This window comes from Marmota monax, unplaced genomic scaffold (genome assembly GCF_021218885.2).
Source record: "Marmota monax isolate L192 unplaced genomic scaffold, Marmota_monax_Labrador192_F-V1.1 WCK01_AAM20220418_F8-fsc00001, whole genome shotgun sequence".
Classification (NCBI taxonomy): Eukaryota; Metazoa; Chordata; class Mammalia; order Rodentia; family Sciuridae; genus Marmota; species Marmota monax.
The window spans coordinates 62,069,501-62,093,214 of NW_026693777.1; the positions used below are offsets into that span (position 1 = coordinate 62,069,501).

Below are 23,714 nucleotides of genomic sequence, written 5' to 3' on the forward strand. Positions count from 1 at the left end.
TAGTAAATACATCTTAAAAACAATAAATATTTTTATAATATATGCTAATAAAATAATTACTGAATGTCTAGAATTCATGATTAAAGATCAGGTGATAATATATAATACAGAACATAAACACTGAATAAGACCATAATGCTTTACAACCAAGATTGTTCCACGAATATTATTAAAAAGGACAATATAATCAAAATCAACACAAGCAGAGAAAGCACACTTGACATTATTTTAATGCTTAAATATACATTTTTAAAAGAAGTCTGGTCCCCAGTCATTCTTTGACAGTTACAAATAGCCATGAACAGGGAAGAGAAATCCCCACAAAACTGGGGTCTCATCTGTAGGATGCATCTCACAGAAGAGCAGTTTTCACAGCGATGGTCACTTGTTTCAAGCCCTCCTATGGGAATTAGCAAAAAGCTTTTGCTATTTATAAAATGCCTCAATTTCTTCAAAGAGCAAAATGGGGGAAAATATAATAATATAGTGTATTTTTTAGCATGAAAGTTAAATGTTAAAATATTTAGATATGCAAGTACAAGAAAGTCTACCGTCTTTTTATCTTTTATGCATTTCCATTAGTTCTTAGACTACTGTGTTTCAAATTAAGAGTTTTTAAAGTATAATTTATCACCATTAACACACTTTAGAAAAGCATCTTTTTCATACACTAAAAATCCACTACAGTCTGAGATTCAGATTAAGATATTCAGTCACTGATGACAGCAGTGATTGAATATTCACCCCCCTCTTTCCCAAAATGCTACTTGAGTAAATTAACAATACTTTTCAAAAGGCCATTCTCCAGTAATTATTTCTTAAAATTAATTATAAGTAAATAACACAAAACATGAAAAAGCAAATATGTTATCATGTTTATCAGAGCATCATTACTATTAGTAAAATGAACAACTTTAATGTCAGGAATTAAAAACAGTGAAGTATACAGTGTAAGGCTACCTCAGCAGATGGCAATGCAAGGGCTTAGTGGTAGAGTATTTAAGTAATTAATGTACTAAGTATATTAGTACACTAATGACTTATTGGTAGAGTACTTGCCTAGCATGTGTGAGGTGCTGGGTTTGATTCCTCAGCACCACAGAAAAAATAAATTAAATACAAAATTTTAAAAATAGATGGTAATACAAGAACTTTAAATGCTAGTAAAACATTTCTAAGAACATGAAAAAAATAATTTAAAAGAAAAAGCAATGAACACCATTTCAAATCTTGTATGATCATTAACATCTAAACCAAAATAGACATTAAATTTAAAAACTTGCCACATGGTGTGCAATATAAGCATTGTATGTAATATAAACAGTAAGACCTTAGGATAGCAGACAGGCAGAAGAACATATCCTATGACATCATGGCATATGATTTAGAAATCCTAAAAGCTGAGTATTAAAGAACAATGCAGTATTCAGCAGAAAGAATAACTTACTTAGAATATACCTATATTACAATAAGATCTAGGATTTTATTTACTCATTTTATTATACATGGTCCCTTAAGGTCAGAGTCTTTTTTTTCTTCTGTATATCCAGCATAGCTTTAAAAAAAATCAGTAAATACTTTTCCTTACCCAACTAGCCAATCATAGCAAGATGGGTAAGGGTGAAAAAGAACACATATCTCAAGTATCAAATGCCTACACTTGCTACCCATGAAAAAAGCTACTAAATCCTCTTGGCAGTAAACAATGTATTTCTTTCAGTAAATGATAATACAGTGTAAAGGGCTGCGTAATCTTTTTTTTTTTTTTTTTTGACTTGTTAATGGGAATTTAACCCAGAGCTGCTTTACCACTGAGCCATATCCCAAGTCCATTTTATGTTTTATTTTGAGACAGGATCTCACTAAGTTGCTGAGGCTGGCCTAGAACTTGCAATCCTCCTGCCTCAGCCTCCTGAGTTGCTGGGATTACAGGTGTGCACCACAGCGCTCAGTAGGGCTGTTTAATATCTTAGCAAAAAACTAATAAACACTACTATACATATGACTATATGTAGACAATGTGACTATACCTTTAGCTAAAATAACAAAGTTTCTTGAAGTTTTGTGCTTATTGACATATAATTGTAAAAAGGGAAATCACAAGGAAAGGTTTAGTAACATAAAGAGATAAACAGAAAGTAAACAATAAGAAAAAAATCTTAAATTCCCAAAAGTTGTCTCATTTAAATTGCAATACACCAGGAAAATAAAAAATTACTGCATTTATCCAAGAGCCTTGGGAAGGGTAAGTATTGGTGATGATCAAGAAAGCATCTTTAATCATTATTGTGCTTGATTCTCATAGAAAACTGTACATGTCATGACCTGCTTGCCTCACTTCAATTACCTAGGCACAGGAAAAGCCTGTCAGCTACTCTTAATACTTACATGTTTGTTATACTTGGTCTCTTACAGAAGTCTTTCTTTCTTTCTCCACCTCTCTCTCTCTTTTTTTTTTTTTTTTTGTGGTGTGCAGGGGATTGAACCCAGGGCTTTCTGAATGCTAGACAAGCACTCTACTACTGAGCTACATCCTCAGCCCCTTGGGAAGAAGTAATATTTCTTCCATATGTCCAGCACAGGCTGGTCTTTCTTTTTTCTTTAAAGTGTTTGTTTTTATATGTGAAGTATTTAATTATTTAAATAATTGCAGTTATCAAAAAATACATAATCCAATTGATAGTTTCACTATCTTCAAATTTACAACACATTAGAAATCTAAGTTTTACTTTGGTTTCAATTTTGGGGAGAGTGTGAAAGGTGTGAGACAAGATATCTTAAAAAGAAATTCAAATGTAACTTACAGAATTAACTTATGGGAGTAATGATTTTAAAATGATAATTTATAATCATTATTATTTTGTTCTCATTAAGATGAATCTTCCCTAAGGATTTAAAAGCAAAAAAGGTTTGGTTTTTAAAAATAAATACATATTCAAAAACCACATAATTTGCCTAATTACATATTCTACTTCTATTTATAAAAAGTAAACCAAACAATTCTGAAATAAGTATAACTAACAAGGAGATTAATTTTTTTTAAAACTCTAAATACTTAAGGCTGAAAATGTATGTAACATAATTAAAAATTATTGCTATTTATTTAGGAATAGTACTAAGGGATTATAAAAGAAAAAACAGAGGTTGGGTTGGGGATGTGGCTCAATGGTAGAGTGCTCACCTAGCGTGTATGAAGCCCTGGATTTGATCCTTAGCACCACAAGAACCAAGGGGTGGCGGTGGAGAGGTGTGGAGAAATAGAAACACTGAAAGAACATATTCTCAAAATTCATGTGCCAGCTCTCATTTGAGGATGAATTCAGTTCAGTTATTAAAACATGTACCCCACTCATAGTCCCATACTTGAGCAAATTTAGAGTGATTTGTGAAGCTGAGATGGGTGTAATTCCATCATCAGGACTCACAAACATAAAAAAGTTATTTATTAGACTGGACATAACAACTATCCCCTTTTTCAACTTTACATGAAATGCACATGAACATCACCTGAAAAGGTAAGATTTTCAAAATAATAGTATAAATGTCTACTTCTGGACCCAGTAGTCTTTCTCCCATTAATAGAGAACAGAGATTTCCTGTATTCTTTTATTTTTTATGGGGATCTCTTAACCCTGTATAAGTATTACCAGATATAATACCATTTTCATTTGTAGTCATTACTGAAAAAAGTTGAGAGGGAGGTGAAAGCCATAAAGAAAATTTCACTAAAATTGACTCTCAATCAAATTCACACACAATTAATACCACAGTTTGTTTTGAGTTTTAAGGATGAAATCAAGTAGTAGTATAGGAAACATTTACTCCTGTATTTCCAGTTCTTGCTGTGTAGGCAGAAAAAGAAAGAAAAAAAAGTTAGAAACACACAAAAAGTTTAAACATAGTCATATATAATAAAAAGCAAAGGTTAAAAACAATTAAGAGTCATTTTAATATCAAGAGGAACATACTTATTTCTTTTGGGGGAAATCAGTCATGGGAGAATAGCAGTTTATACATGAATATATTACTTTAAATATAATAAAGTTAAAACTAAAACAAAATATAAAAACTTTAATTTTCAAGGTTTAATGAGATTATAAATCATATACACTCTTTTTTCTCTTCCTCCAGTTTAATGTACTTAAATAAACCTAGATGTACAAAGTAGTGCAAATAAATTAATTTGGTGGTGAGAAAAGAAAGAAATGACATTCCAGTATTTACCTATAAAACAGGAAACCAAAACTAACACCATTAACTACATGAGTTTTCACAGAAACAGATATAGCCTATGACATCTTCTGATATTATCTTTCCTGCACACACACACACAAAAGCTTTATTCCTGTGCCAAAAAAAAAGTTACCCATTATTTCCATTTAAAATGTTATGTTAAAATTAAAAACAGTCAAATTCTACTCTACAAATCATTTATAATCCTTCAAAAAAGTTCACGATTCAGGGACTTAAAGACCCATCCATGAAATTCTCACCCTTGAAATCTTTTTTTTTTTTTTTTTAAATTAAGTATCACTCATGGGCTTGGGTCGTGGCTCAGTGGCAGAGAGTTTGCCTCTCACATGTGAGGTACTGGGTTCGATTCTCAGCACCACATGAAAATAAAACAAAATAAAGATATTGTGTCCATGTATAACTAAAAAATATTTTAATAAAAAAAATATCACTCATGACTGTGAAGAATAGAATTTACCTCAAATAAGTCATAGCCCTCAGATTCTTGTCTGTCATATGGACGAATGATACCATCTTCCTGAATCAGGCGTGGGGGACGGAGGCTAGACACTTCCTCAGTTGATTCTGCTGCCCTGAATAAGAAAGCAGAAAAAGGGTAAGAAACTAAGTGAGAATCTTTCAAAATAATACAATTATACATGCTGATTAGACACATAAATATTTTATAAAAATGATCAGTAATTTTAAATAACTTGTCCAAGATAAAACAAAAAAACATTAAATCCATGACTATCTGACTCTAAGGCCCTCACGCTTTTCTTAAGGAAAAGAAAATGTCAAATAGTAAAAGCACAGATTGGATTATTTACTCTTTGAATCCTTGGTACCTGCGAATCAAAAGTATGAGCAAACATCTGTGGAATAAAAGAGAAACTGAGCCATAAAATGTTTTTTCTTATTCCTTTCTGGTAGCACTTTACCTTGTAAAGCTGAAAAGCTTCCAATGAAACATAGAGCTTTAAGAGCAGGCAAAACATCTCATCTATCTATGCAATCCTAGTACCAATTAGAACACAGAAACAGCTCACACACAACATGCTCTCCATACCTCTGAATGCCTTGGAAAGTACTACTGGCCATATCTATGATTCCACCAGTTGGACGAGCCACCGCACCCACAAGCCCTTTTCCAATTCCTTTAAAGAATCCAGCAGCTCCCTCCTTTTTGGCACCTTCAGAAAACCATAAATAATGAATATAAGATATTTTAAAATAAGCAAAAACCTGAGCCAAACTTGAAGTAGGACAGAAAAGCCTGAACACCTAAGGAATTTTCAGGAAGCAGGTTTATTGACTGCAGTCAGTCCAAATTCTCTGATCAGAGATTTTGGCAATTCTTTGAACTATATTTATAGCTAGTGGGAGGAGGGGCTTAGAGGTTTTACATGACAAGTGCTTTACTTCCATCCTCTAGACCAGGAGTTTTGCAAGTTTTTTTTTTTTTCCTGCAAACCTGGCATTTATAAAAAGAGGAAACTACCAACCACGATATCCTCTGCATGCAGAAGTTTTTTCTTTTCTTTTTTGGTACTGGGAATTGAACTGGGGGTGCTCAACCACTGATCTACATATGCAACCCTATTTTGTATTTTATTTAGAGATAGTATCTTACTGAGTTGCTTAGCACCTCACTTTTGCTGAGGCTGGCTTTGAATCTCAATCCTCCTGGAGCCTAAGCCTCCTGAGCTGCTGGGATTACAGATGTGTGCCACCTTGCCTGGCTAGAAGTTTTTTCTGACATCATATGTAAGAAGGTTTCTGAGAAAAGGGGGGGATTTACAAGCCACAAATATGGTGGGGGTTTCTGCTTAATTAATGGTGAGGGTCTCTCGGTAGGGGGGTCTCTGACCTGCTTCAAATCCAGAAAACTTCAAGAATTTGAAATTCTGAACAAGTTAAATTTAAATTTAATGTGATAAAATCGTGGTTCTCTAAGTGTTAAATGCAAATTCACCCCAGACCTCCTAAATCAGAAATTAGAAGGTGTGGGGACAGCAATCTATGTTTTAATAATTACTTCATCAAATCCTTAAGGCATGCTCAAGTTTCAGAACTATTGACCTAAGAGTTTAGTCAGCATTAGTGACTGGAAGGTCTAAGAACTGACAGGAAAACCTTCTCTCTCTCTCTCTCTTTTTGTGACAACCATCAAGATTTTTCAAGCAGTGTACTTTTAAAAATTATAACAACCTTATTGCAAAAGTTTTCACATGAAAGAAAGCCTATGGCCATTAGCAATCTTCCTCCATTCTCCATTTTCCCCTACCCTTCCTCACTTGATCCTACCACCCAGTTTACTTCCTTTCCCTGCTCCCTCCCCAGAGCTAGGAAACCATCTAGAGAAACTTCCTATCTTTATGGATTTTCCTATTCTGGATTTCAAACAAATGGAATCACTGAACATGTAGACTACTATACCTGGGCTCTTTTTACTAAGTATCATGTTTTCAAGCATAGGTGTCTTTCATCTTGTAGCATGTGTTCAAGCATAGGTGTCTTTCATCTTGTAGCATGTGTTAGTACCTGATTTCTTTTTATAATTAAACCCTATTCCATTGTATAGATATGCCATGTCTTAATTTATTCATTCATCAGGGGAGAGACATTTAGGATTTTTCTACATTTTGTCTACAGTGAATAATGCTATGAATATTCACATACAAGCTTTTGTTTGGACACCTTTTTCAGTTCTTTTGGATATATATCTTTGAGAAGAATGACTGAGTCATATGGTAACTCCAGGTTTAACCTTTCGAGGCAAAGCCAGATTATTTTTCTCCAACATGGCTGTACTTATTTATATTCCCACCAGCGGGGCATGAGGATCATATCTCTCCACATTCTCTTTAACACCTGACTTTAGTAGTAGGTGTAATGTAGTATCTCACTGTGGTTTGATTTACATTTCCATGTGACCAATGAAATATGTTTACTAGCCATCTGTATATCTTCTTTGGAGAAATGCCTATTCATGTCCTTTGCCTATTGAGTTATAAGAGTTCTTCACATACTCAAGATACAAGTCTCTTATAATTTGCAAAAAATTTTCTCCCATCCTGCAGCTCTTTTCCTTTTCTTGTTGGTGCCCTTTGAGAAACAAATATGTTAAAATTTGATAATGTCCAGTTGACACACATCTAGAAAGGCTTTACCTAACCCAAAGTAATAAAGATTTATTTCTATATTTTCTTTTGAGTTTTATACTTCTGCTCTTATATTTATGCATTTAATCTATTCTGAGTTATATAGTTTCTCTCTTACATTTATGAATTTAATCATAAATATACAGTGTAGGTAAGGGTTCAATTTCATTTATCATGTGGATATAAGATGTCTCAGCACCATCTGTTAAAATGATCATTCTATTCTATAGAATGGACACAACCTAGTGTTCAAGGAATAGGCTTATAGTCCTAAAAGGAATGGGAACCCCTGTCAAAGATCAATTAACCATAATTGTAAGGATTTATTTCTGGACTCTCAATTGTATCCCATTGATCTATTTGTCTATACTAATATCAGTATCAAGCTTAGTTTACTGCAGCTTTATACTATAGTAAGTTTTAAAGTTGGAAAGTGTAAGTCCTTCAATTTTGCTCTTTTTTTTTTTTGAGATTGCTTCCGCTAATTTAAGACTCTCCAATTTATACATAAATTTTAGATTCATCTTGTCAATTGCTGCACAGAAGTCACATGGGCTTTTGATAGGAATTACAACAGAGAGCACATTATTTTTTTTAATGGGAATAAAAACAAATAAAAAAAACAAGCCAATTGCTCCTAAGGGCCCCAAAGAATCTAGACTGTCGATGGAACTGTTGAAACCTGCACTCAAAGTCTAAATCACAGACACTACTTAATCTTTCTGCTTTCTGAAGAAAATATATTACAGTTGAAGACTATGTATATAAAATATAGTCCGTACTCTCTCTATTAAACATCTAGTAGTAACAACAACTGCTAGTCAAGCATCAGCTCTTCCAGCTCTGCACAGGAAGGAGCCCTTCTCAACCTACCTTCCACAGGCTTTGTTATTATTCCTGTCACTCCACCAACAACTCCCTGGGGAAAAAAAAAAAAAAATCAGTCACAGCCTTGACTGAAGGGAAGGTGCTTCATTTTAAACCAACACTAGGGGTCTCTACACACATACTAGAAACGATTGCTTTTTAAAAAACAGGACTTGATAATGTGAACAACATGCACATATAAGTGAGCACTGTGATTTTATAAATATTAAATCACAGAAAATTTTAAATTAGAACACCTTACAGAAGTAAAATCTTATAATAGAAAGAGCAGTAAATAAAAATATTCTAACTCCGGTTCTGGTATATTCAGCTATATAATCCAGGCAGTTGATTCATTATCTGTAAGCCTCAATTTCTACGTCAGTAAAAATGAGTAGAGTGAAATATCTCTAAGATCTAATTACAAATTTTAATGAGATTACTTTGCAAATTAGTGAAAGTGTAGAAAACTGAAAATAAAGGAAACTCCCAAGGTAGCAAGTAATTCTGACAAAGTACTTTAGAGTATATAACAGACATTAAAAGTCACTGGCTCAAACACAGCAGTTGCAGTTTCCTAAAATTATTTCCAAACTTAAAATATTAAAGTACTTACATGTTCTTAATAATTTCAAGTAATGGTACTAACTAAAATTACTTTTATATTCTGTAAACACATAGAAAGAGAACTGAACACACATTAAACTGAAAAGATTACATACCTCTAGAAAGCGGTGAGGGGTGATAAAGAATACTCTAGCTTTATCTATGTTGTTTTAATACTTTTTATTAAAAATAGAACTTAAATGTTCTTGTAATGATTTGTAAGGAAAGAATTCACTCAGTACCTATATAATTAAGCAGTAGTCACATGATATCTACATAAGTTTAGAAGTTTTAAAAAGCAATGAAAGGCAGTTCCTGGTTTATCACTTAAGTTTCATACATTCCTTGCACAAAAATGGATGACTAGAGGACTAAATCTGCCTCTCAAGAGCCCTTACTCCCTCTAATATCACCACTACCATATTCCCCTGCTGCTCACTTCCTCCCCTTCCACACTAGGGCTAAGGTGCCATCAATTAGAGATATCCCAGTCCAAATGGAAAACTATGTTGGGGATTTGGGAATAGCACTGGTGGAGCCAGGGAGGAAGGAGAGCAAAAAGAAAACCACAGCTCCCAAAGTTATCACTATTGCTACTCTGACAGACCTAGACTCATAAGTGGCATTCTAAGTTTCAAATGATAGCTAGAGTGCATATTTTAAAGTATACATATATAAAAGTCAAGGGTTTTTGAAGAGTCAGCTGGAGACTTACTCGCAGAAAGCCCTTCCCTCCTCTGGCCAGGCTGTCTCCAAAATCTTTAGGCTGTCGACCCATCTCTTCTCTTCTTTTTTGCTGATATTCCTTGTCCATTGTAATTGCTGCCAAACCTTTCCCAACAGAACCTGTGATTCGAGATACAACTCCTGCTGCACCACCTACAAAAAGGCCCAGGAGAGTGAGTCACATTGTTTCTTTAGAAAACCATCATCACAGTACACAATATACAACTGTTTTAAACTAATAGGTGCTTAAAATCCTCATATGCAAAAATGTAGAAATTATTTTTTGCCATTTATCAAGAAGAGGAATAAACTTATTTAAATAAAGTACAGTGATTCAACACCATCAAGTTATACTAGAAAATCAGCAGGCTACTTTTATTTTCCATTTAAAAATAAGGAAATATACACACACACAGGTGATACATACCTACTGTGTGTCCAAAGAGACTTCTTACTCCAATCACTAATCCTTCAGCAAATTCTTCAGGGCCTTGAACAGCACCCTGGCTCAAAGAAAAGTTTACTACTTAAAATTTAAATTAGTTTAAGACTTTCAATCTAATATTTCAGGGTTTCTGTGAAGACACAGAATGTGTTATGATCCATAAAGACTGGGATGCAACAATTTTTATCCTATATCCCGAATAATGACACCACACCCACTGTGATAGAAAATATTTTAAACACACATGACCTCAGAGGATTCCATAAGATGACAAATTTAACAGGTGTGAATCATAGGCTTTAATTATAATCTGAAGTTGGCCTTCCAGTATAAAGTTCCTTTAGAATGCTCAAACTGACTACACTAGCAATAGACTGAGTCCACATATTTTGGACTCTTTGTTCTTTCATTTATTCTTTCTGTGTTGTCCTATTAAAACCCTCACTATACTAGGCTCCTGAACAAGTCTGTTGAAAGCTTGAATATGAAGCAAAGTCAGTTTTAATGCCCCATTAATTCTTTTGTGGAAGACATGGGCACATTTATTGCCCAGAAGAGCACTAGACATGCTCATTTAGTTTTAAAATAACCTTTCAATATCATTTCAAGTACTTTTAAATAAAAAATGTAAAATTGATTTTTAAGTATTTAAACATTATTCAGTTCCTAGATACAATTAAAATATGAATTATTATTTGTCAATAAAAATAGAATATCCATTTTTCTATATGTATACTGAAATTAAAAAAAAATAATACCTGGAAGGGTTCATAGAACAATGCTTCCACTCCTTCAGACAGACCTCTAATTAATCCAAATGGGTTTCCAAGCACATCTAAGCCCAATACAAGGACATACATCTGTTTTAAAAACTAAAGAAGAAAAAAAACCCAGTAAATTATTTACTACTGTTGACAGAAACAACATCAAGCCACACTTAATAGGAAAAAAGTGGGATGCTGACTAAATTAGGTTTGTGTTTTCAGGCAAGCTGGTAGAACAACAACTACATACATTACCAGATCTTCAATATTGTAAGTACAAGGCACTGTGTTACACTTTACATGGAGCTCTCAAATTAGACAGAACTAAGTTTAAGGCACAGTCTGTTAATAAGCAGTTATGTGACCTTGGACAAGTCACTTAGTCTCTATCAGCCTCAGCCTTTTCATCTATTAACACAGGAGGTTATACTCATGTTGCATGGTGAGAATATATTAAATGAACATGTAATTCAGTAATTGTTAGTTGTTTTTTATTGTATTATCATCACTTTTACTAATGAACTACATGAAGAATAATTATTAACTGAAAAAATGGACAATATAACTTATTTGAACATATAATAATAATAACGTCTATATTACTATAGGTGAAAAGATCTTCCAGCAGAAGATGGAAAAAGAAATATCACCATGCAGCTCCATGGCACAGCAATGGTACCTGAGTGGCCTGAAACAACTACTTTTTGTATACACACCCAAACCATGAAGTGACTGATGCAAAGGAAGGAAACTGGCTTAGAATTCCTCCTACAACTCCACTAGACTACATTTAGAAACTGCTGTCACCGAAGAACTTAAGTTAATGATTCCAAAGTCACTATTATTTCCCAAAGTTGAAAAGGTATTACTGCAAAGGGAAAATAGCATGGGAATAAATTTTAAAAGGAATATAAAGAGTGGTAGAAGAAAGAAAAATTAATCATTTAAGAAATCACTAAGTATTGAGATTACAAATTGAGGTAAATATGTAAACATTACCACACACTATACAATTACATGCAAATATTTTGCTTAAATATTTTATGAAGTATATTCCTTATGAGCTACTATGATGGGAAATTACCTGCTCACTGTAATGCCGAACAACACTCCACATGAGCTGATCTCGCTTGTAAAACTGGTATCGAATTTCATAATAAGCAAGTCTGGGAGGAGAAAAAGGAAAGATTTAATGATATTAAGATTATTTTCTGGACAAATGTATGATATATGATATGTCAAGATCAATGTAATGTTTTGAGCAACCAATACATTTCTGATGTTTAAAACTAAAAAAAAGAGATTATTTTCTGAAAAAAAAGGACTTGAAATTTCAGCAATAGCTGAAATAACTAGTCATAGTTATTTCTTTCACAATTAACTTTGTATATCTGCCACATACAATTTATGGTTGATGTCTTATCATTATGGTAACAAAATTATTATAAATATAGTATAGTCTCATAAATTTTTCATAAACAAAAAGAGTAATAGTTTTAAAAAGTCAACAATCATCCACCCATACCATAATTTTTAAATTTGTTCTCATTTCCCACTTTGAATTCTTTCTTTTCTGTGCAACTATAAAATATCTAAAACATTTTGTATGCCACTTTTATTCTAAACATTGTGCAAACATATTTCTCTATATCTTTATTCAAAACTCCTATGTCATCATTTTGAGCAGATGCCTAGCATTCCGTTTTGTGGTGGTGCCATAAAGAACAATGGTCAGACATGCCCAATTTCTGGTTTAAAAAAAAAAAATTAATGTTACCATGTGTATATTTTATGTAACTCTCTGGTTGCATTTTAAAGTTTCTTAAACTGAATTCCCCCATAAAACAATTACTAAGGGAAAGATAACAATAACATATGTGTGATATATATACATGTATATATTTATGATGTAAATATAATATGATATCTCAACACACACACTCACATCCTTCCATTCATACCAAAAGAATAAAAAAGTGCACATTTCTTAGATCCAACTCGCTCTAGTACTAGGATTACTCATATTTTGAAATCTTTGACAAATTATATATATTGTAAAAATAAAGTCAGACAACTCCAATACCTGTCAATCATGATCTGTTTTGTAAATTATCTCTTATTTTCCTATGGCTATTATCTTTAGATTTTTTCATCAATGCTCAATATTAAGATGATTTATCACCTCTGTCATAATTATCAGTATTTTCCAGTTTTTTCCTTAATTGTTTTCACCAATTTTGCTATAAAGTGGTCTCTCCCTCTCTCACTTTGCAGTGATGGGTGTCAAATGCAGGACCTTGCACAACCTAGGCTAGAGCTTTACCATTGAGTTATATCTCCATAATTTTTATGTAGTCAAAATATCTTGTATTTTTTTTCTCAGTGCTTTTAATCTTGAAAGGACTTCTCAAAATTTGATAATAATTAACTTCTCTTAAGTCTCTTCACTTTGAATTTTGTATTTTATCCTTCATTTCCTCTAAAATTTAGTGCACATGTGAGATGAGAAATGGACTTTTTTGTATTCCCAAGTAACTATTTGTTCTAATACCTTAGTTAAATATTGAATTCAAATAATGATTGAATGTACATTTGTCTGTCACACATAAACATTCTCACATTAAATGTAGCAAGGAGTTCTTATTTCCAACTTTGCTAAATGGTTATACTGAAATCTTACCCAACTGCTACATATTTCTTAAAATAACTATTTTAAAATACAGTTCCTTTACAATATTCTATACTAAAATAATTCCATTTTTATTCTACATTCATGCATTATCTAGATATGAGTATCCAAAAAAATTCACCCTTAATTGTAACAAATAAAATAAGCATACCTAAAGTATATAAAGAAATGAACCAAACTTTTCAAGTATGAGTAGTAAGAGACATCTATTTTCTAGTCTAATGTGGTACAAATGGAGAGGATATCCAGGAACATAACTTTGGCACAAATGGTACAAATGCTTTCCAATGAACTTTAACAAGTCTTACTTGAATATAAGGTCATCCACATCAGTTAGAGTAGCACCTATGCTTTTCAACAGCAGGTTAACAGAATGAATTGCAATCATTTCCTGTTTTTCTTTGTCTGATTCTTCACCTCCAGAACCCAGAGACAGACTCAAATGCAACTGAAAGAAAAATCAGGTTCAATAAATGAAACATAAAAACAAAAAAATTAAATACTTAGGTACCAGATTGTCGGATGCAACCAAATGTATCCTTCAAAATTAATTTGATTCCCAATCTATTCCTGTGAACATTACACAGAATATACTTTTGATTCTCATTTTTTTTTGATAAAAAAATTACAGTCTAACTCAAAAAGAAAGCTCTATTTGAAGTATAAATACCATTTTCATATGGAGGAGAGCTTTCACAAAAATGGCATAATCATCTTAAGAAAAAAAAACATGTCGCAAGTAGTCTGCCATCAGAACAATGGATATTACTTATTTTCAATTAAAGTAAATCATTTATGGAAAAATTAAGATAATAACTGATATAACTATGTCACAACAATAACATGACAAATATGGTAATAGTTAGCAAGTTGCCATAAGTTTTTAAAAGAGTAATAAGGTTTTCAGCTTCCATAGACACTCCCACTGATTACTTAAATGTGGGATTTTCCCATTTCCATCTGGCTTACATTTTTTGCTGTATCAACACTGGTGTATAGTGCAAGAACAGATATATAAAAGATAATTCAACATGACAAATAAAGTTGATCACTCTCCTTTCTCATTCTGCATTTTACCTAAATGATGTAGAGCTCGAGTAGAATGGACATAGGGTGAGGCCAGGAAAACCTGGTTTGTTTTTTCTTTAATGTGGATTACCCATGTGTAAAGTCAGGGAGTGTTGAGGTCCAGGAAGATAAGCTCAGGTGGAAAGAGCTCCTACCTTTCCCTAAGGCAAAATCACCAAGTACTAAGAAAATAACTGTGGCTCATTATTCAACTTCATGGCACAATTCCCAGTGTGCCTAAAAACATGAATAAGTAAATCACCTTTAATACTCCCCAAGATTATAAATTCCATGAAGTTATTTTGTACCTCCATGGCAATTTTATAACAGGCATTCAGTAAATTTTTGTTGAAGGTATTGTTTAACCCCATAAATAACTGATTTTCATTTACTCGTAAGAAATTGTATATAATATATCATATAAAACAATATAAATCTTACACTTGATACTGTTGCTATGTCTGATACCATCAAACTAATATATAAATTTAAAATAATTCTATTTTATAAATCCATTCATTTAGCTGAATAGATTGAAAATGAAAATGAAACTGCTATCAACAGTTTTTGAGAATGTAAAGGATCATCGATATTTTAAAGAGTTACTTAATTGTAAATCTGGCCCATTACACAAGTTCAGAGCATTATGGTTGATAGCATTTGTATATTTGCTAGCTGTAGTCTTCCCCTGTAAAAGTAAAAACAACAAAAAGGGAAAAGGAAATGGGTTCATAAAGCACAAAATCAGGCAAGTGAAAGGTATCCAATTTTCCACTTCCTTAGTTACAAACAAATTCTGGAAATGAGAAGAACACCCCATGAACAGTATACTACCGACTTCAGCGTTTTCACATTCTGGTCAAGAGCACTCATAGCTTACTGTTTAGACAGTGCTAGTAGTTACAAAGTGCAACCAAAACATTAAATCTTGGTGAGCACTGCTATGCTTAATTAAGAAGTGCCTTTGTCAGCTTCTTCCTTGAATAAAGAGGTGATTAATTCAAGACTAGAGAACATGATCTGATGGTTTATCTGTGAGAATTATGACTGACATACATTACAGAGAATTGTCTTAATTATTATGATTAATCAAACAAAGTTCCTGGCAAATAATGTGATGAAACAAATAAGAAGCTACATTTAAACACAGACCCTTTAAAAGTTCTAAAACAATTTCACTAAATTTTCAAGATAATTATTATAACAAACCTTAACAGGAGATATATGGAAATGTTCAAAGAAACTAAGAATTGACATATCAGTCATTGATGTCTCCATTAATTCTGTGTTTAGAGCATCGATATCTTGTTGGATTAATTTTGTCTGAAAAAAATTAAATAGAAAAATGTAAATTTTTTTATCTACTATAATTTGCTCAGAAACTTTTTATCTATTATAATTTGATTTAAATTTTTTAACTTTGTATTTTTCCCAAGGAATAAAAATCGTTACCCGTTTTCTTTCAGCTTCTGGATCAGTTGTTGGAGTGAACAGTGCAATAATAGCTCCAAGAAATCCTTGATCAACTTTTAAGGCCATTTCTTGAATAAGGACCATAAAATACCTATGGAAAAAAAAATTAAGATGGAAAAGGGTTTCAATCAATCCTGGTGATTTTCAATGTTAAAACTATGATTTTATCAAAGTCCACAGTAAGATCTTATTTCTTTGTCTCTTAAAAATCATGTTAATAAGATTGAAGTCTACTTAGACTGATACTTTCAGTACACTAAAAACTTCACTGAGGTAGTAGAGAGGTACTGAGTAATACTGAGGTAATATATGGTATTAATAGCACTCAGAAGTCCCAAGCACTCAAATGTATCGTGTCACAGTAAACATAATTATAATTAGAAGATGTAGCAAGAATCACCCAATTTTTAAAGTGTATAGCAAGTGCTTGAAAGAAGACAGCTCACAAATACATACTTCATTTCTTTTTCACTATTTTATATTCTAAAACAGTGAAGGTGGTTGAAGGAATTCTACATTTTAAAACATGCACTATTATATAAATACTCATAAAAAATTACTCAACCAAAAGTACATTAATAGGTTCAGTTGGAAAATAATTTTTATACAGAAGTCATTTTCAAAAAGAGTAATATTTAGTTTCAAAACAGAGTGTTTTAAATTCCTTTAGATAAACAGCAGAAATCTTTCTTACTTGAATTGTAAGACTTTGCTGTACTCATTAAATCGTGTGATGATACTCACATCAATGAAAGGTTTGGGCTCTAAAAGAAAAAAAAAAGAATAAAGGTGAAATTATCAAAGCTTAATACTAGGTCAAACTAAGGTCTAACTTCTATGAATAAGGTATACCTGTATTTCTTTTGTTTTTTACCTGAGTCCAAAGCAATAGATTTTGGAGGGGCCACAGGATGAAATACAACAGGGAACATTGTACCTGGTAACTGATTATCAACCTGAAAGAAAAGGAAATCAACGGAGCAAAATTTTAAATTATTTAGACATAAACTTTCAGTTTCACAGGTATTATGAAAAACATTAATTTAATCTTAACTATCAGCACATACATATGGTACCAATAAAATTTTTACTTTAAATCTTTAAAACTTTTTATACACTTCAGAAAGGATAAGCCATTATATAAAATAACAGCTGTATAATTGTATTAAGAATTGTACATCATTAATGCAAATATCTGTACCTGCATCACACAGGATTTCAAAGTTCTACAGTTTAAATAAAATACAAGAACAGACTGAACATGAAAACAGAGGATAAGCAGAAATAAGAAAAAGAATAAAAATGTCCTAAATAATACTTAATGGTTAAAAGGAAGTACAGAAGGGAGGCTGTGAGACAGTAAGCAAGCAAGTCCCCCAAAATAACTTCCAATAAAGCCCTGCTCTTTGCTAGGAAGAATGGGTGAACAAAATCTTATATGGAATCCCTTAAAATATTTCAAGAAAAATTTTAAAATCACATAATCTCAGTCTAAGAAAATACTCTTGGCAGGTTAAATGGTCAACTCAGTCTCACAATGGTTACACGGTCTCTAGACTTGGACTGTGGGTGAGATGCTGAATCCATGGAATATAAAAACAAAAAGAAAAGATACAACTTATGGGTTGTATGTATGTATGTATGTATGTATTTATTTATGTGCGGAGGACCTCACACATGCTAAACATGCACTTCACCACTAAGCTACACTCCCAGGCACCCAAAAATTGCCTATTTCAATGTAGATTATAACAATATAAAAAAGAAATTTCATTTCCAAGATTCCCAAAGTGATTAGAACATCCATTTAATTGAGGATGACAATCTTACCTGAAGCCAGTACAACCTGGCCCTTAAACTTCTCTGGTGAGGAGACTGCTTAAATTCAACTTGAATTCCTGATAAAAAGTCTCGTTTAATAGGGCACTGAACAGGGAGACGCATTTCCATTGGAACTTTACCAAAATTAACCTGGGGAGAAAAAAGCATATTTTTTTCTCAGATTAGTTACCCTATTTTAAATATCTGTTTCCTCATCAGGCAGAAAGAAAAGGTTATTTTTATCTCAACAAAAGAGATAACTATATTAAGGTGATCTATTAAGATTTCTGAAGTAGAAGCCATCACTTTTCTAGCAAATTACTAGAAAAAGAAGAATTCTATAAGTTTTCAATTATAGATGTAATACTTAAAAATTATTTATATAAAAAATTTAACAGTAAAGGAAAATCCCAGCTAATTCTAAACAACCTTTGTTACACAGCAAATAATTAATGGCTTATTTATCCTTGACACTAGTAGTATAGTTTATTTTTCACTGAAGCATAGCCAATACTAATTGGGGCATTCACAGAGAATGTAACAAACTCAATCTTCAGATATTAAAGACAAAGAGAAGCCAAAGTATATGACTAAACCAGATTGAGCTAAAAACCACTGTCAAGCTTCTGGAGTCTTCTTGGAGTAAAGATGACATTTTATTTCAGCTTTGTAAGGTCTCCTGGAGAGCACACCTTTATTTGTGGATATCTACCCACATCCAACAATCATTCAGTGAAACAATTTAATTGAGCAGGATTCATTATTTTTCACCAATGAAATACATAAAGCAGTCTTTATTTAACAATATACAGGTATCATTTGAAATATAAGAGAAAAAAATTTCAATAAGCAATCATGATTTCCCCACAGTATTACTAAAAACAAGTTCCATGAAAATGATTTGTAAATAGAACAAATTGCAAAAACAAAGACTTAAAGCCTGCTTAATAGTATGAGTTAATAACATTTTAATTCAAAATACACTAGCAATCCTACTACTAAATAAAAGTTTATTTACTAATATGTAAATTAATTTCTGCACACAGTGAGCATTAAAATTTTCTTTACTCCCCACAACAAAATAAACAAAGAAAAACTATAAAACTATGAACTACAAACATATAAGGCTTAAAACAAAAATATTTTGGCATACCTCAAAATTACTGTCTAGCTTAATCCAGCCACGGTCTCGTGATACTTGATATTTCTGATATGACTGTTCCAGTAAGATTATCTGCTTTTGACTAAAAGGCTTCCATTTCTGCTTTGGTTTCAGCTCCCAAACAACACCAGAACTAAGATAATTCACACACAAAAAAATTAAATTAGAAATACATATATTTAAGTTTGTGGAACTACTATTCAACTCCAGATTAATGTGACTACTAGTTAACCATGGAAATTGTATTCATACAAGAGATTTTTTAAATACCAAACTATAACTGTGTAAAGATACATAAGGAATAGGGTCAGGAGAAAATATTTTTCAATCACACACTGATATCAATCAATTCAAGTATTGGCAAACTTTTTCTTCAAAGGGCAATGATGTTTTTGGGTATTGTGGGCTGACACAAAATCAAGATTATAATGTATGTAGTTAAGTATCAAGAAAAAAAAACTTCCATAAATTTTCTGAGGAAATTTAAAATATAAAATAACAATTGAGTATAATTTTTTTAAAACAAAGGTCTATCAGATAAAAATATTATTCTATTAAGGTTTCTTAATATTAAAATCTACAAATATTCATCTATTAATGCTGATGTTGTAATGAATATCTACAATGTCTTTTCACACAGATATTGCTGAATACTGATATTAATATTTTATTTTTTAATTACTTTATTACTTGAAAGGCATTTATAAAATTCTACCTATTTCTTTCTCTTGATATTTGCTTTTTTAGCCTATTAATACCTTACAGGTCAATCATTTCCAGTGGAAGATTAAAGATTCTCAATTGCAAAAATTGATTCTGAAGTGTAGACATTTCTTTTGAATTTATATTAAAATCAGAAAAAAAATGTTGCTGGAACTGAAGGTGCAGGTCATAATTGAATCAGACATGATTCAATTAATTCCTTGTTGGTTAAAAACTTCATGGGACTGATGATGATTAAGTTCAGGGGACTTCATGAAGTTCACTATTGGACACTACGGGTTTGACAATACATGGCAGATTCAAATATTTTCCATAAAAATCTGCTGACCAATAATATAATACAAAACATACACTTGAAGTGCTTCACACTTTGAAACCTTTGTCCAAGTCCTTTTCTGCTCCACACATCTTTTCCCCATAATAAGTTTTATCTCAGAAGATTTTACCTAAGTTGTACTGAATTAGTATTTCTTCAACCTGTTTGAAAACATTCTTGCATATAAATATTCTATGTGAACTACTGATAAAGAATAAATCTTTGTCACTTCAAACTCAGCACTGACTTCTCAAATATACAGCAACTGAGCAGTACTAGGAACATCTGTTGACTCATCAGGAGCCATGGAAAAACACTCAGTATCATTTGCCCTGCCTTTTAATTGACTATTGATGTTGCTCTGAATGTCCTCAATTCTTTATGCAACTGTTCTCATGGAAAGGCTAATGGCCTTAGACAAGTTTATTTTCTGTGGACACATTTCTTTAGCTGCCGCAATCAGACATGATTTAATTAACTCCCTATTGGTTAAAAAAAGCTTTCTGTGCTTGATCAACACAAATGAGTCATTCAGAAACTTACTTTGATTATAGCCTCATTTCTGTTGTTTTATTTTTGTGAAGAAATTCTGCTGCTATGAGATATTCTGTCATAAATTTTCTAATTTTTCTGGCCCTGGTTTTCCTGTGATTTTGAAATGCTGTCATGTGTGCCTAGTATGAAAATGTCAATATATTTGGTATTACTTTAGCACAGGTATAATATCATTAATTTAAAAAAAGCTTTTGATTAAGAAGATAATCCATATTCCACTATAATGTAGAAGAGTGACATTCAAAGTCCACTATTCTTATTTTCACATGATGGATGCCCATTGAGCATCTTCACATGCAGTAAAAGCAATGTGTACATCACTCACTCTGATCAGTAGTATACTGTGCAGCATGGCTATGTTCCAGTAAAATTTTACTTATGAGCAAAAAAATCTTAAGTTCATATAATTTTCATGTATTACAAAATATTTTTCTTTTGGTTAAAAAAAATCTCCTTTACATTGAAGGCTATATAAAAACATGCAGTGAACTAAATTTGGCTTACTGATCATACTTTGCTGACACGTGCATTAGAGAATACCGTTAGCAATATGGCAAAATATGAATTGGTAAATTTTAATTTACATTGTTGATATTAGTCGACAGAATGTAAACAATGTCTTCATTATATAATATGTTTAGGGCATGAAGTCAGTGAAGGTACTGAGTAAATATAAATTTGTTGTAGTTGTTGATATAAATCCAAGAACTACACATAATAAAAACTCTGAGAAAACTAGGAATGGGGGGGAACTTCCTCAACTTAATAAAGGGCATTATTAAGATCAGGAATAAGGCAAGGACATTCATTCTCACCCTCCTATTTAACATTGTACCAGAAGTCCTAGATAGTGTAGCTGGACAATAAAATAAAATAAAAGGTCCAAATAATCTGAAGGTACAAATAATCTGAAGGGAAAATAATGCTACCTTTGTTCACAGATGACATCACTGTCAACACAGAAAATTTCAAAGAACTAACAAAAACATTCCTGTAATTAATAAGAAATTATAACAAGGTTGACAAGAAACAAGATTAATATTATTCAAGTCAAATGCTTTGATATGTTTGCAAAAAAAAACTGGAATTTCAAATTAAAAATAATATGATTTACCCTAGCACCAAAGAACTGAAATACTTAGGTACAAACAAAATATGTACATGATCTATATGAGGAAAACTACAAAAGACTGGTGAACAAAGTTGATGATCTAAGTAAACAGAGAAATAAACATGGATATAACAACTCAAGATTGTTAAGATGTCAGTTCTCCCAAATTAATCTACACATTCAGTCCAATCCCAATCAAAAAAGTATTTTGTGGATATCAACAAACTGATTCTAAAATTTATATGGAAAGGCAAAGAGACTTAAAAGATAAAATACTGAAAAAGAGAACAAAGTTGGAAGAATGATACCCTACTTTAAGAACTTTAATTTACTGGCCAAAAAATAGATGAACAGATCAATGGAAGGGAATAGAAAGCCCAGAAATAGACCCAAACAAATACAGTCAACTATTTTTTTTTAAAGAAATAAAGGTAACTGTGGAGAGAGAATAGTTTTTCCAACAAATATGTTAATGACTGATCATCCATATGCAACAAAAATGAATCTAAACATAAAGCTTTATTTTTCAAAAAATAAAAACTCAAATTGGAATGAAGAATTAATTGTAAAACGTAAAATTAGAAAACTCCTACAGGACAAAAGGTGAAAAATCTAAGTGACCATGGGTATAGCAATGACTTTTTATACACAGCAAAAGCACAAACCATGAAAGAGAAAAATGATAAATGGACTCCATAAAATTTTAAATTTTTGCTCTTTGAAAGATACTGTTAAGAAAATGACAAGAAGCCACAGACTAGGAGAAAATATTTGAAAAATAGATATCTGACCAAAGTCTGGCATAACAAATATCCAAAGAATTCTTAAAAATCAACAAAAAGATAGGAAACAACTGGTTAAAAATGGGCAGAAAAGATCCAGAGAGCTGAGGAAAAATATATTGAGTTGGCGAATAAGCCTACAAAGGATGGTCAACAACAGGGAACTGCAATTTAAAACAAAAAGGAGATTCCATACATATGATTCGAATAGCTAAAGTCAGTAGTTTCCAGAAGTTCAGGAAGGAGAAAGCCAGAGATGACAGGCTGAAAATAGGAGAGGTTAAGGCACTATATGACACTATAATGGAGAATATGTTTCCATACATTTGTCACAAACAATTCAAAAAGCAAACCCTAAAGGAGACTATAGACTTTAGATAATAAAAATATATCAATATTAGCTGTAACAAATGTGCCACACTCTTGCAAGACCTTAATAATAGAGAAAACTTGGGAGTGTGCAATATAGAGGATCTCCATATTTACACACTATTTTTCTCTAGTTCTAAAACTGCAAACAAATAAAACCTATTTTAAAAATTATGCAACTTAGTATTCCTTTGAAACTTAGATGTTACTGAATTTGTATGATGATTTTAAAAATCAATCAAGTTATTAAGATGAATTTCACAAATGTCCTTTAACAGGTCAACCTAACAAAATATCATAGTGTCTATAATACTAAAGTTTAAAGAAGTGATATCAAAGAAATAAAGAGAAGGTAAAATTGGATATATAAGACTAAAAAATTATTTTCATATTTAGTTTAAAAATTCTCTGTAATATTGAAATGTAAGGACTTAATGGCATATGTGATACCATGTATAGTGCCCATAGGTGTTTTGCAAAGTATGTTACATGCATTATCTGTGTTCTTATCTAATTTTACTTTCCCACTTAGGGTTAGGATTAGGAAAGTAAAATTCTCAACCTATGCTGGTTATATTTGGTATCATAACTATTTCATTTAATATCCCCAAGAAAGAATGAGTCTTTTATCAAACTCAGTGTGATTAAATAATAATAATAATAATGTTTTTCTTAAGTAGGTATAAACAGAACCAGAAAAAATAACTGTTCCATAAGTATTAAAAGTTCTCAAATGAAAGATTACTCATATCAAATCCAATTTCCTTTATGAACCTCTTTTCTAATTTATTTCTGATGGCTTTTCCCGACCCATGCCATTTTCTAGAACCTCTAACTGAC

At 31.9% G+C, this 23,714-nt stretch overlaps 1 protein-coding gene across 2 annotated transcripts in view; it reads right to left on the bottom strand.

Moving 5' to 3' along the window:
- The window catches only part of LOC124104343 (intermembrane lipid transfer protein VPS13C), a 46,114-nt gene that overhangs the window by 17,939 nt on the left and 4,461 nt on the right, over positions 1-23,714 (bottom strand). Inside the window, exons 3-17 of one of the 2 annotated variants that reach the window (XM_046461218.2) lie at positions 19,010-19,151; positions 17,866-18,006; positions 16,910-16,991; positions 16,730-16,799; positions 16,015-16,126; positions 15,772-15,885; positions 13,803-13,942; positions 11,890-11,971; positions 10,800-10,913; positions 10,024-10,099; positions 9,586-9,749; positions 8,271-8,316; positions 5,303-5,426; positions 4,712-4,826; positions 208-3,842 (exon numbers count right to left, since the gene is read on the bottom strand). In XM_046461218.2, the coding sequence (XP_046317174.1) occupies positions 3,819-3,842; positions 4,712-4,826; positions 5,303-5,426; positions 8,271-8,316; positions 9,586-9,749; positions 10,024-10,099; positions 10,800-10,913; positions 11,890-11,971; positions 13,803-13,942; positions 15,772-15,885; positions 16,015-16,126; positions 16,730-16,799; positions 16,910-16,991; positions 17,866-18,006; positions 19,010-19,151 (1,546 nt within the window). In that variant the 3' untranslated portion in view covers positions 208-3,818. Of the gene's footprint in view, positions 1-207; positions 3,843-4,711; positions 4,827-5,302; positions 5,427-8,270; positions 8,317-9,585; positions 9,750-10,023; positions 10,100-10,799; positions 10,914-11,889; positions 11,972-13,802; positions 13,943-15,771; positions 15,886-16,014; positions 16,127-16,729; positions 16,800-16,909; positions 16,992-17,865; positions 18,007-19,009; positions 19,152-23,714 lie in introns of those variants that run through there. The other variant, XM_046461217.2, reaches the window with a different exon arrangement.